At 41.6% G+C, this 13251-nt stretch overlaps 1 protein-coding gene across 1 annotated transcript in view; it reads right to left on the bottom strand.

The window, feature by feature from the left end:
- Positions 1-248: 248 nt before the first annotated feature.
- The window catches only part of LOC136620007 (calcium-activated chloride channel regulator 1-like), a 43594-nt gene continuing 30591 nt past the window's right edge, over positions 249-13251 (bottom strand). Inside the window, exons 8-14 of the mRNA XM_066594740.1 lie at positions 11187-11364; positions 7560-7666; positions 6647-6868; positions 5043-5313; positions 3473-3640; positions 2007-2243; positions 249-700 (exon numbers count right to left, since the gene is read on the bottom strand). Coding sequence (XP_066450837.1) covers positions 249-700; positions 2007-2243; positions 3473-3640; positions 5043-5313; positions 6647-6868; positions 7560-7666; positions 11187-11364 — 1635 coding nt within the window. The remainder of the gene's footprint in view (positions 701-2006; positions 2244-3472; positions 3641-5042; positions 5314-6646; positions 6869-7559; positions 7667-11186; positions 11365-13251) is intronic.

Raw genomic sequence — 13251 nt, 5'->3', positions numbered from 1 at the left:
TTATATTAGTGCGAAATGTATTCGTCTCGCAACGCACAAATTTTGCAGAATTTTATCGCCAGTGTGAAGGAGCCCTTACATGAGTGTATGCATAATAACACTCATTGCAGCGTATTTGAACATGAGCAAGGTTTAAAGAGGTAATCTGTGTTTTGCGCGCTTGTCTGTGCATAGTATTGTAATTGTTGCACACACAAGACCAGTTCATGAATTGACATTTTAACACACAAATAGCGGTAGTTTTCCATTTACACTCTCACTTGTAGATTACTTTTGTTTCTTTTACAGCAGACAATGCAGACAGTAATACTTATAATGATGCAGATAATTATTACTGTTATGCATGCTATCAGTGTAATAGTAGTGGGACTCAGTCCATTAGAACCGTCATTAGCTGGGGGAACAGTGGTAGCCCGTTCAGTTGTTGGTTCAGGTGTGGGAGCCGGTGTTGGTGGAATAATGAGAGCAGCCTGGGCTATGTTAGACACATCTGATTGTTGAGAGACTTTATCAATCGCTACTAAAGCAAAGTAAAGAATAGTCCCATTTTTTATAACAATGTTTTCGGGCACAAATGAGAATGTTTCTGTTGATCCAGCTGGCGAGGGAGGAAGAGCAGCAATGTTGATTGGTGTTGATCCACCAAAGTTGGTTCTGAGGTCACTGGGGTTGATGTTCATTCTTAAGTCATAGCTTGAGGCTGGAGAAGAAGTGAAATATATAACATCACATCATTGACTCATGTTCATATATATCTGTAGTTTTTATACTTGAAACATTTTCTTTTATTCTTTCTGTGCTAAAATAATCTACATCATATCTATCTATCTATCTATCTATCTATCTATCTATCTATCTATCTATCTATCTATCTATCTATCTATCTATCATATGTTTGATACACAGTTGCAATTGAAATTATGTAACTCCCATTGAAAATTGGGTTTATTTGCGAAACTTAAAAACTTTAAATAACAATGTAAATAGCTCAACACAACTAGTATAACAGACAGTTTCCCAAATGCAGTGACACTAAATGTCACTTCTAATGACTACTATTTTCTCAAACGTATTCAATCTCTTCATGACAAGCGTCTCTAGGACTTAAGGCTGGTTTAGACTCAACGATTCTCACTCAAAAATCGCCCAAAGCCGTCTTTTGAGTGAGAACTGTTGGATCCAACTGCACTAACATCGTGCAGTTTTCGTTAACCAGTCACTGATCATTCTCTTTCTGCGTGCTGAAAGAGAACGATCAACCTTATCAGAGGTTCACAGCGGGATACCGCTGATACTATTGTTTCAGCTGGTATCCCGCTCCGCGAACACAGCTGGGGTATGGAGAACACAGCGCTCCATCTGTGTTCTGCATACCCCGCTCGTATACCCAGCTGTATATCCGCTGAGCGCTCCGAGAACAGCTGGATTCAGAAGACAAGCGGCCCCACTTGTCTTCTGCATACCCCGCTCGGAGCAGTCAGCTGTATACCAGCTGAGCACTCCGAGAAGAGAACAGCTGGATGCAGAAGACAAGCGGCCCCGCTTGTCTTCTGCATACCCCACTCGGTAGAAAATTGATTGCTCAAAACTGTCAATCAAGCTGCCATTTGAGCGATCACCTTGCCCTGTAAATGCACACAATGATTCGTGCTTAAAAGATGTCTTTTAAGAAGAAGTAGTACAACAACAACAAAAAAAGTAAATTTGGTAGTGTAGTAATCATACTGACCGATGAAATCAAGTTGTTATGTCATGTTTGCTGAAGTGTATACACCGTAGAAACAAAAACCCCATCCCACCAAGATGGCAGAATTTAATTTTTTTCCATTCAATTTATAATTTTATATAAGTTCTTCAGTACATTATATGGTACATTACGTAGTAGCATTGAAAAACACAATTTATCATGCAAAAAACCTGCCCTCAGACATCTACGTTGGCGTGTAAATAAGAAAGTTATGATTTTTTAAAAGTGGGGAAATAAAAATTTAAAAAAATATATTCACCATTTCCCTGGTCCAGATCATCACCAGTGGCCGTCCAAGATAACACAATCGTATCATTAACAATGTTTGCCTTTAAATCGGATATTTTGTCAGGCTTATAGATATCTTGTTGAGGAGTGCCGGCTGTGGGGACATTAGACACCACAAAAGAACCTCCTGAAGCCGTCCGGCTGAACTCTCCAACAGTAAGATCTTCATCTGGAATCTCCGGGCGTGGAGGGTTCAAAGTGACAGTATCTACAAAGAGATTACCAGTAAGAGTATTAGATTATTTTAAATAATATGGAAGTGAAAGGATCATTGAAATGTTTGGATGAACAAATCTATGTAGATTAACCCATTGCTGCCTGTCCCATATAAATTAACCACCTGATGCCATGTAGACTGTGCTGATGGCCTGTTAATCTATGTGCTGCCTTTGAAGAGTCTGTGGTCTCTCACACTTAAAATGGAGCGTTGCTTCTAGGAAGAACTACATCTAACATACAGTGCTGTAAGGACCAGCATACAGAGGTATGAACAGGGCAGAAAGATGGGCAGAGTGCCATGCCGCTTATCAGCTTCACTCACGCAAATTAAGCCAAGAGTACACCAATCTAACCTAAGTTCTTGATATCGCTGGAAGACTCATTGTCCTGCTACATCAATAAGAAATGTGGATACGTTTTTACATCAGCGTTTCTCAAAGTGTTAGGCTTATTGGCTGGTGAGGTCCAGATCCCTGCCAGTGCCGAGCAACAGTACAAAGCAGAAACTGGGTTGATAATGGCAGTTTCGTATTCTCACTGCAGTTGCCGTGGGCAGAAGGGGTGAAGGACCTGCAGTGACCATGAGTAGCTTAACAAGAGTCTGGAGACTACAGATGAGCTGCAGAGTTGGCAAGAGAGGAACCTGGAAGGGTTCCCTGCCAGTGGTAGAGGGATGGAAAGTCGACCATTGCTGCTGCTGGTCTTGGAGCAGTGGTAAGCAAAAAAATACTGCTTCCAATGGGGGAGAGGGGATAAGAAGGGGATAATGCCACTGCAAGTGGTTGAGATGTGGGAAAGGGGACAATGCTGCTGCCAGTAGAGCTACATTTTGGTGTTTCTTTGGCGCTGTTGGGTGGTAGTTTATGTTGTGCTGCACTGTGATATTGTATTTGGTGCTGTAAGGGGGTATTCTCTGCAATGCAGGTGATATTCGATTGGAGCTGGGGTTAATATGGGCACTGTATGGTGGAATTTGGTGTAGCACGGTGGTACTTGTTTTCTGGCCAGGCACCAGCATCATCATAGATTAGTTAGTGGGGCCTAAATAGAAAATGTTTGAGAAGCCCTGCTCTACATTGCATGTCAGATGTTCTCTGTAACTGAAGGTACATCTTCCTACAAGTTACTTGATATTCGCTAAAAAAAAGTTGAATTGCTGTGAAATGATTTTTCTGAGCTGATCTGTATTTTATTAAAAGGTCCTTGAATGTCTCTTACCATTTATGATGTATCCTGGAATGTAGAGTGCACGGTTCTTGGGGAGGACCAAGTGACTTTTAGCCTTTTTATTGTTTTCAACTCGTACTTTTAAACCATATCTTCCGTTCGCTGAGAACTGCATGAAGTATCTTGAATATATTCCATCATTCTTCATAATATCAGGGCCTGAAATCAGCATTTCATCAAGAAATTTACTTTCTTAGAATATAGAGTAATAGAATAGTAGAGTTGGAAGGGACCTGCAGTCCAACCCCCTGCTCAATGCAGGATTTACTAAATCATCCCAGTCAGATATTTGTCCAGCCTCTGTTTGAAGACTTCCATTGAAGGAGAACTCACCATCTCCACTGGTGTCTCCTTTCTTTCAGTTTTATCCCATTGCTTCTAGTTTTTTCCTTGTACAAATGAGAATAGGGCTGATCCCTCTGCACTGTGACAGCCCTTCATATATTTGTAGAAGCCATAAAGTCTCCTCTCAGCCTTCTTTTTTGCAAGCTAAACATTCCCAGATCCTTTAACCGTTCTTCATAGGACATAATGTGCACATTATTAGTCTTACATCCTTTGTGTGGTTTTACATAAAAACACATCCTCAGACAGGCTAGCGATTGTTAACGAAGATGAGAAATATTAGCTGTGATCTAGGACATTGCAATGTGGGACCAAGGGTGGATATTATTACTGTGCTGTTACTACTATTTGCCTACGTTTATGTATAGGCGCTGCAGTGTGGAGTATCTCCAAGGTGTCACTATTATCTCTAGTGTTGGGTGAACACTATATTGTAGATTAATTCAGGTGTATTAATTTTAAGGTCAGACTGGCCCACTATATTACTAGGCCATTCTCTGGTGGCCTAGTCTCTCTCACATTAATTGACCCCTAAAAGAACAAGGTACCGGAGGTCCAGCAGAAGTAACCTCATTTGAAGATGACTTTGGAGCCATCTTTTGCTACCAGGATCTATTCACATTGTTTTCAAATAACCTAATAGAAATTATTGCTAATATCTCTAGTGTATGCGATATTAGCAATGTAAGCTTAGCATGCAACTAAAAGTGTATGTGCACATGTTTTGAATACATGAAGGGTAAACCCTAAAAATCATTTCTTCTGATAGTTCCAGGAGAACCTCAGTCGGACAATGGTCAGTAGGACTGGATGATACAGTATTGATCTTATATAGTATGTGGGTATCATTGATTGGATGCAGCCAACATGTGCTTAGATGGCACATGATCAGCTGCCAAGAGGCTGGTGGGGTCCAGAAGGAACTTCGACTGGACTGGAGGGAAGACCGAACAGATGAGGATAATCTTGTTTACTATTTTACTACTTTCTCCATCTTTATAAATAATGGTTAAGTCACTGGAAAACCCCATTTTAATTATTTAGATGTATAAGTAGTAAAGTAGTATAACTATGTGTTTCTCATTGAAGATATAAAATACATGCAGTTAAAAACTAGCAGATTTATCCAATTGGCCAAACTCAGTAAAAGTGCTGCAACTATTACAAAAATGGAGCAATTATAGCAGCACTTGGTAAACACATACAGTATAATTACCTGCTCCATTGTCCAGAAGTTCTAGGGTCTCTATTGATCCAGTGACAGGTTCAATTATTGCGGTGACTTTTGCTCCGCTGACAGGTATCAGTCCTTGACTTACTGATGCATAGATAACCATAGGGTTGGGATACTGGTTTGTGTCTTGGCTCATATGAGCATTTACAACAATTGGAGGAATGTTTGCATCTGAAGCCTTAGAATTCACAACTAAACCTAAAGTTTCAACTGAAGTGCGTGAATTGCAGAGATTGTAATTCCAGGGTCCTCTCTAAAACAGAAGGGAAACCATCATCATCATCATCATTATTATTATTAAATTTACCACAATATGGAAGATAACTACAAAATAATTGATATGTTCAATTAGCTACATTTTGGCAGGGGTAAGTTGTTGTCAGCTAGTAATTTCCATTGCAGGTAAAATGTGGCATTACATGATGGTCAATCTAGTAACACACTGGACATCTCGAGTTGTCAGCTTGTTAGCAGCTCTCTTTTGTGACTCGTATGGAGATCCTGAGCAGGGAATTCCCCTCTATGATATTCTTATGGGGAAAACCCTGTAAATGGGACCTGTAAGAAGATACTCTAGGTTTGTTTACATTTGCTTTGCATATAGGTCATCATGCTGTTCTATGTTCAAACACCTTCTGTTTGTATTTGGCCCTATACAAGGAAACACAGTTGCAGGCCTACACCAATTTAGAGATCAAAGCTCCGTCTTTTTCTGATACGGAGCTTCAAATCTATTGAACAGACGTAGAGTTGAATCATAACGTTCTGACTGGCTGCCCCACTACATGGGCGATTAGGATCTTATTGCATACTGTTGGTACATTGGACTAGATAATAGCACAGTATGCAATAAGTTACTATGCTCCCCCTACTGGTGACTGCAGTCATACAGAATTTTATCATTTAACCACATGTCTATGCAGAAGATTTGGAGCTCTGTAGCAGCAAAAATGTAACAATAACTAATAAAAATATATTGAGAAATGAATCCATGCAGAATATTGAAATCAAAAAGGATATGCTCTTAAAATGAATATCTACCTCAGGTTGGTTTCACACAGGCAATCGCGATATAGCCGTGAGTAAATCGCATCTTTGTTCATGTGATTTTTGAGCACCAATGCTGCTTTTTCTTGCAAAAACATCACCGCCGCTTGTGACTTTCTTGTGTGTTTTTTCATGCGATTTTCTCATGAGAAAGACAATAGGGCTTTCTTATGTTAAAAACGCATTGGATGAAAATCAGAAGTCCGTGCATTGCGATGCAATAAAACAAATGCTCCATAGGGAAACATGGGCAATAAAAAAATGGCAGAAAGATAGAACATGCTGCAATTTTTTTTCTTGCAGCATCGCATAAGTGAAAATATCGCAAATGTAAAGGAAACCATTGAAAAGCATTGGTTTCAGAATTCTGCATTTTCACATGGTCTCGCATCGCCGGGAAATAGTGCGATTTTCTTGCCCGTGTGAAACAAGCCTTAGGACTCTTTTGGTTCAAAAAACATAGTTTCCTTTCATAATAATAATCTTTATTTGAATAGCGCCAACTTATTATATATAAATGACAAATAGGAGAATGTTACCTCTGCTGTTCCTGGGATTGCCAGCCTTGATGATTTTGCAGTGGTGTCACTTGCAAATTCTGCCGAAGTATACGTCTTCCCGTTTGGATCTTGCAAATTAATATTTGGTACTGCAGTTTGCCAAGTTACTAAGAAGAAAGTCTCATTCCCCACTGTGGTATCAATGAAAACGGTGCCTTTCAAACATCCAGCTGGTTGGAGACTTAAGGCGGTGCTTTCCAGCTGTTGATATAACATTTAATATCATTAAGTCCTAATGTTATTTGCATCTGCACTGCAGTTAAAGGGATTCTATCATCAGGTTCATACTGCCAGAACCACAGACAGCCTGAATCCAGGGATTGGACTGGACTGAATACAATACCAAGTTTGACTCTGAGCTAAACTTCAACTCACAGGGGCCTCTCCCCACCTGCTGCATGAAGACTGACAGTTCTCTTCCATTTAGTGTATACGAGAAAGCTGTCAGTCTACATATTGTGGGCAAGGAGAATTCGATGCACCCTGCCCCTGCGACTCGGAGCTCAGTTTCAAGTCAAATTTCTTCTATGGAGACAATAGGCATTCCTGAATCACTGCCGTAACTGTAGGTAATGTAGGGGATGCGGTCGCATCTGAGCCCAAGAGCCTTAGGGGACCCATAAGGCCTCTCTTCTCCATATAGGGAGCCCAGTACTATGAATAAAGCATTATAGTTAGGGTCCCTGTTACAGGTTTTGCATTGGGGCCCAGGAGGTTCAAGTTACACCTCTGCGTTAAGGGGTTAAGAAAAGTTGGGGGGCCCCCAAGATAAACTTTTGCACACGGGCCGGTGAGCCTTTAGCTACGCCCCTGCCTGAAGTGGGTTGGGCAGCATGAACCTGATGACAGAATTCCTTTAAGCTAGATAGAGCAGAATGAAACAAGCTTTTACCTGTATAGACTGCTTGGTAATGTCTCCATCATTACCTGAAACTGCACTGAAGGCATTAATTAACCCATTTCCATCCACTTTATCTGATGCTAGATAAATTGTTCCACCTGGAAGAAATCATGAAATTATAATTTATTTTCTGTATCAAAAGATCATCTGTCAATTATTGCTTTATGCAATCACTATATTCATAAATAAACGGGGCTATCTGAGATTAAAAAAAACCTAATACCTCTGGTAATGGTATTAAATTGAGAAGAAGAAAAAAAACTCACCTTTTGATCCCTCTACCTCAGCGCCCCCTCTCCAGTCCTGAAAGTTTCTGCAGCTTTCTCAGGCCATTCATCGTTCTTCACGTGGCCCCTCAGCTAATCACTAGCCTCAGTGGTTATGTGCCGTTCATGCATAGATGTCCACTGAGACCCGTACTTGGCTAAGAGGTCACGGGAATGATAAATGGCATGTGACCATTGCAGCAATTTCCTTGTCCAGAGCGACTAGATAAGCGGCGCTGAACTGGAGGGGGAGAGGCCAATCAAAAGGTGTATGACAGGTTTTATCTCTATTTTATACCATCACCAGCTGTCTGTGTTAGTTTCCTTATTTTGAACAACTCTTGTAAGTGTTTTTATTTGTATTATTAGCATTAGAAGTATGTAAGTTCTAGTACATGTGCAGGAGGGTGTGGGAGATACGTGCCACTTCTTCAGCTCAGACCGCTTTCACAAATCTCGCACAAATATAAACCCCATTCTTTTGAATGCAGACATATATATAAGCAATGTCCTATGTTTTTGTGTTTCTCAGAAATCACCCATTGATTTCAATAGGATCTTTAACGCCTTACATGCTGTGTGATGTGCATGTGAGTGTGATGCGAGGTTTCCTATTGAAATCAATGGGGAACACTTCTGATCCTCTTTCACGCCTGAAACTTGTGTGAGAGGATCAGAATTTCACAGATGTGATGCGAGGTATTTTTGCCTGAAAATTGCCTTGCATCTGCAGGTAAATCGCACATTTACAAGCGCAATACTGACCCGAGTTTCTCGGACTGATATTGCGCTCGCCTGTGTGTAGGTAGTCTTACAGAGGTATTCTCTGTAGAATGTCTCTAATATGGTGTCTGATGGAGTAATAACAGTAATAATATAGCTGAATGCCCTTCAAAATTGATATATATTAAAAGTTGGCATATTTCTTGGTGCTTGTAACGTTTCGTTACACTCGTTATGTTTGCATTGTTGCATTACAGTCATAGTAATGTTGTGTTTATATCAGCATTGCAGAAATCACAGTGGTATGTCTAATCTATACATTGTATGTAAAGCCCTTCACAGATATAGATTTAAAAGAAATGAGCTTTATTAAAGAATTTAAAATCATGGGCTATCATAAAGACACTTACAAACATAGAATGACAGGACAAAAGTAGAGTATCCACCCTAATATGAGGGCCACTGATGGCCACCAATCCTCCAATATTTATAAACAGGAGGAGTTTGGATACTCAATTACAAGGGTTATCATCCCTTTGTTTATGTTCCTTGGGGATAGAGGTTTTAATACTTTAGCTTCGAGTTCATAAACAGTGATAATCCACAGTGTATTCGTATGCTCAGGCCCTCTGGTGGTTTAACTCAGAGTTCCGAGATGGTGATCATCCACCATATATTTGAATGTTCAACGCGTTTTCCTGTTCTCATGTGGGACAGTTCATCAGGAGTAGGGCATACGGTTGCCCACAGTGTGTTGATGAAGAATCTCAATTGTGGATATCAGTCTTAAACTTCAGAGTTGTATAATCGACTGTCAGATTCTCCCAAGTTAGATTTGTGCCCTGTAACGGGTACTTAAATGCCACGTTTCTTTAAAATGTCCACCCGTAGTGGCGAAGTCACCCAGTTATGTTTAGAAATTCAATCCAGTGGCGTACTTCGTCATACTTCACTTGCCCATGGGCTGTAACGTATACGTAGAGAGAACATGTGATATTAATGGTGGCTATAATGCTAGGATAAGGCAATTATGCCAATTATATAATATGGTCACCAAGTCACGCGCTCTACTATATCACCCTGGGTGTCCGTGGTTAGGTAAAGACTCGATATGGGGTATGTATACCCCTAAAGTGATATGGCTGTAGTTAGAAGACTTTTGAGGAGCCTAGAGAAGTGACCCCATACAGTGGTGGAGTGACCCGTGTATTATGTACTCCTTAGTTGTCACTAGAGACGGTGGGATATGCGTAACTCGTTACCACACCCGCCTATTTGATAGTGACACTAGAGGGGCCCGGTTAAAAAGAGCATATCTGAGCCCATATATATGGTGGCTACCCGAATAGCTCCGGAAAACTACTGATGTGGACAAGTTCCCAGACTTATAATTGAGAATCCAAACTCCTCCTGTTTATAATTATTGGAGCATTGGTGGCCATCAGTGGCCCTCATATTAGGGTGGATACTCTAATTTTGTCCTGTCATTCTAAGTTTGTAAGGCTATATCAGCATTGCAGGTTCGGTTCTGAGTTTCCAACATTGATTTATTTGAAAATCTCATATCATTTTGGAAATGCTGGACGGAAACTGAACAGACCCCTTTATAGTCAATGAGATGCATTCAAACTGTTGGGTTCCACCAATAGCAGGTTCTATTCAGCCAGCGGGTTCTGTTCTCCTTCCCTTATAACAGAGCAGGAGAACAGAATCCATAGTGCAAATCTGAACGATCCCTTACACGCCCAACATATATTTATTTCACTTTTGAGGTACAGTGCGACTTTGTTTTTTTGCATTGTACATTTAGTGGTATGGCTTTCTCCATTTTGGACATGAAGTCCTCTCTATCTTCCGAGGCGGATTTTAACTAGAAGCTATGATACTATATGACCAGAGTTTATAGGCTTAGGCTCAAAGAGAGACAATGTGTTTGTGTAGGGTTCCATTTGAAGAGGTTACTTTGTCAGTGGCAGATGAGAGCGCACAATGTCATCAAAATGTGCCCTAATAACTCATACTGTATATAGTAAGTATAGCAATAGTAGCGCCCAAAGATCTGCACAAAACCCATGTGGAAATTGACATATGGTGGGGAATTTATTTCCACAGCATGTCAATTGTATTGCCATTTCTGCTGCGGAGTTCACCTCTTCTTCATGAGGCATTGAATTCTACAGAGAAATCCGCGATCGAAGCCGTATCATAATCCGTACTAAACGGTTTAGAGGCAGACGTTCCATTGCCGATCTGCTGCAGAATGTCTTCTGCGGATATTCCACAGCTAATCAGCCCCGTGTAGACCCAGCCTTGGGGTATTTCACTGAGTGAAGGCGGAGCTCTCTGGAGATGTCTTCAAGCCACTAGCTTCCATTCAGAGTAAACAGGAAGACATTTACAGACTGCCTGTTTAAATAAGTCTACAGTTGCTGGGATTTTAGGAGAGCTAACAACCCACCAACTACTACAAATGGGCGATTCTCACTTACTGGCCCTGTTGGGTCCTGTGTTTACATCTGACGACCGTCGCTCGTAATTGTTCTTTTAAGTGATAACTTCAGTGACTATCAGCCCGTGAAAAAGTAACTTAATACCCAGATTTATGATAAGGAGACATCTAAGTGCTGACCTGTAGCTTTTGCAATCTCTGTAAGTCGTTTTTCTTCAGCAGTTCCGAGGAATATGACATGAATTATAGCGCCACTCTGTATAACTTTTTGGGCACAAAGGTTGGTATCAAAATTATCTTCTCCATCTGAGAGTAATAAGACTTCTGTTCCATCAGATGATCCAGATTGTAAATTTACCTGTACGGTAACATGATATATGGATAAAAATAATACATATAAAGCATATACTGTAGATATTTAGAAAACCTATTTCTGTTCATCTTCACATTCCCCATCAATTCCAGATTCCTCTAAGCCACAGGTGTCAAACACAAGGCCCACGGGCCGAATCCGGACCGCCGCCTCATTTTCTGTGGCCCAACGGCTGTGCAGTAAGTTCCCTAACTCCTCCCTGCTGCTGTCAGTAGGCAGTCTTCTCTCGGCTTGTTCTGTCTAGTGCAGACAGTAATAGAGAAGTGCCGATAGCAGACTGACAACGGCCGCGGAGGAGGGAAGATGAGTGTATATATGTGTGTGTGTCAGTATATATGTGTGTGTGTCTGTACGTATATGTGCAGAATGGTGCAGAATGGTGTGTGGGTGTATGCGGAGAATCCTGTGTGTCTGTATGCGCAGAATCCTGTGCGTCTGTATGCGCAGAATGGTGTGCGTCTGTGCGGGTGTATGCGCAGAATGGTGTGCGTCTGTGCGGGTGTATGCGCAGAATGGTGTGCGCCTGTGCGGGTGTATGCGCAGAATGGTGTGCATCTGGGCGGGTGTATGCGCAGAATGGTGTGCGTCTGTGTGGGTGTATGCGCAGAATGGTGTGCATCTGTGCGGGTGTATCCGCAGAATGGTGTGCATCTGTGCAGGTGTATCCGCAGAATGGCGTGCAGGTGTATGCGCAGAATGGTGTGCCTCTGTATGCGCACAATGGCGTGCGTCTATAGGCGCAGAATGGTGTGCGACTGTAGGCGCAGAATGGTGTGCGTCTGTAGGCGCAGAATGGTGTGCGTCTGTAGGTGCTGAATTGTGTGCGTCTATGCGCTGAATGGTGTGCGTCTATGCGCTGAATGGTGTGCGTCTGTATGCGCAGAATGGTGTGCAACTGTATTCGCAGAATGGTGTGTGTATGCGCAGAATGGTGTGCGTCTGTATGTGCAGAATGGTGTGCGTCTGTATGCGCAGAATGGTGTGCGTGACTGGCCACTATGGAGGACCTTATTACCAATTGGGCCACTGTGGGGTTTACTTTTACTTTACTGTCTTACAATTAGAATCGGCCCTTTGAAGGCAACTATAAGGCTGATGTGGCCCTCAGTGAAAATGAGTTTGACACCCCTGCTCTAAGCTGATGTTAGAATTTTAGAATTTTTAAAAAATCACAAAGAAGGCCGTACTTAGTAATATTCAGATACAAGGAAAGGATGAACAGTTATTCCCAGCAGAATGCAGAAAAGGCATAATGTCATATAAGGGAGGTTACACAGGTGCAAAATACTGATGAACAGCCACGCACATGCCTACTATACATCGGGGGTCTATTTAGTTTTATACTTACACATAGATAAGGCCTGTATACGGTGCCAGTCACACAGATATGTGTAGTGCACAATGCAGGCCTTTATATCCCTCGTCATGTTACAAGACCTGTTACAAGGTTGGACATTGACTTATAAGGAGGCTGCCTTACAATAGGTGGCACTGCAGAGGCATTGTACCAGCTCTCATTTCCATACCAAGTTTTCCACTGGAGTATTGCATGGCTTGTAAGTCTCCTGACACCTACTTGGCTCTCTCGACCAGGAAAAAAGTACCTCTCCTGAAACATATCAAATGCCTCTCACACAATCAGCCAAAAACCTAAGTATACACTGTTGAGGGGCAAAAATCCTGACACAGCTGTCTGTACATGGTGAACTCTGTCTTCTGGAGAAGAGTCTGGTTTGGCTTATACCCCTGGTCATGTTACAAGGTCAGATAAAAGGTGGGATATTAACATATAGGGAAGTTACCTTCCAATAGGTTGCACTGCGAAGGCATTGTACTTTTCCCATTGGCTTACAGCCTAATAATGATACCCAT

Source organism: Eleutherodactylus coqui, chromosome 3 (genome assembly GCF_035609145.1).
Source record: "Eleutherodactylus coqui strain aEleCoq1 chromosome 3, aEleCoq1.hap1, whole genome shotgun sequence".
NCBI classification, from domain to species: Eukaryota; Metazoa; Chordata; class Amphibia; order Anura; family Eleutherodactylidae; genus Eleutherodactylus; species Eleutherodactylus coqui.
This window is presented reverse-complemented; position numbering and strand designations above follow the sequence as displayed.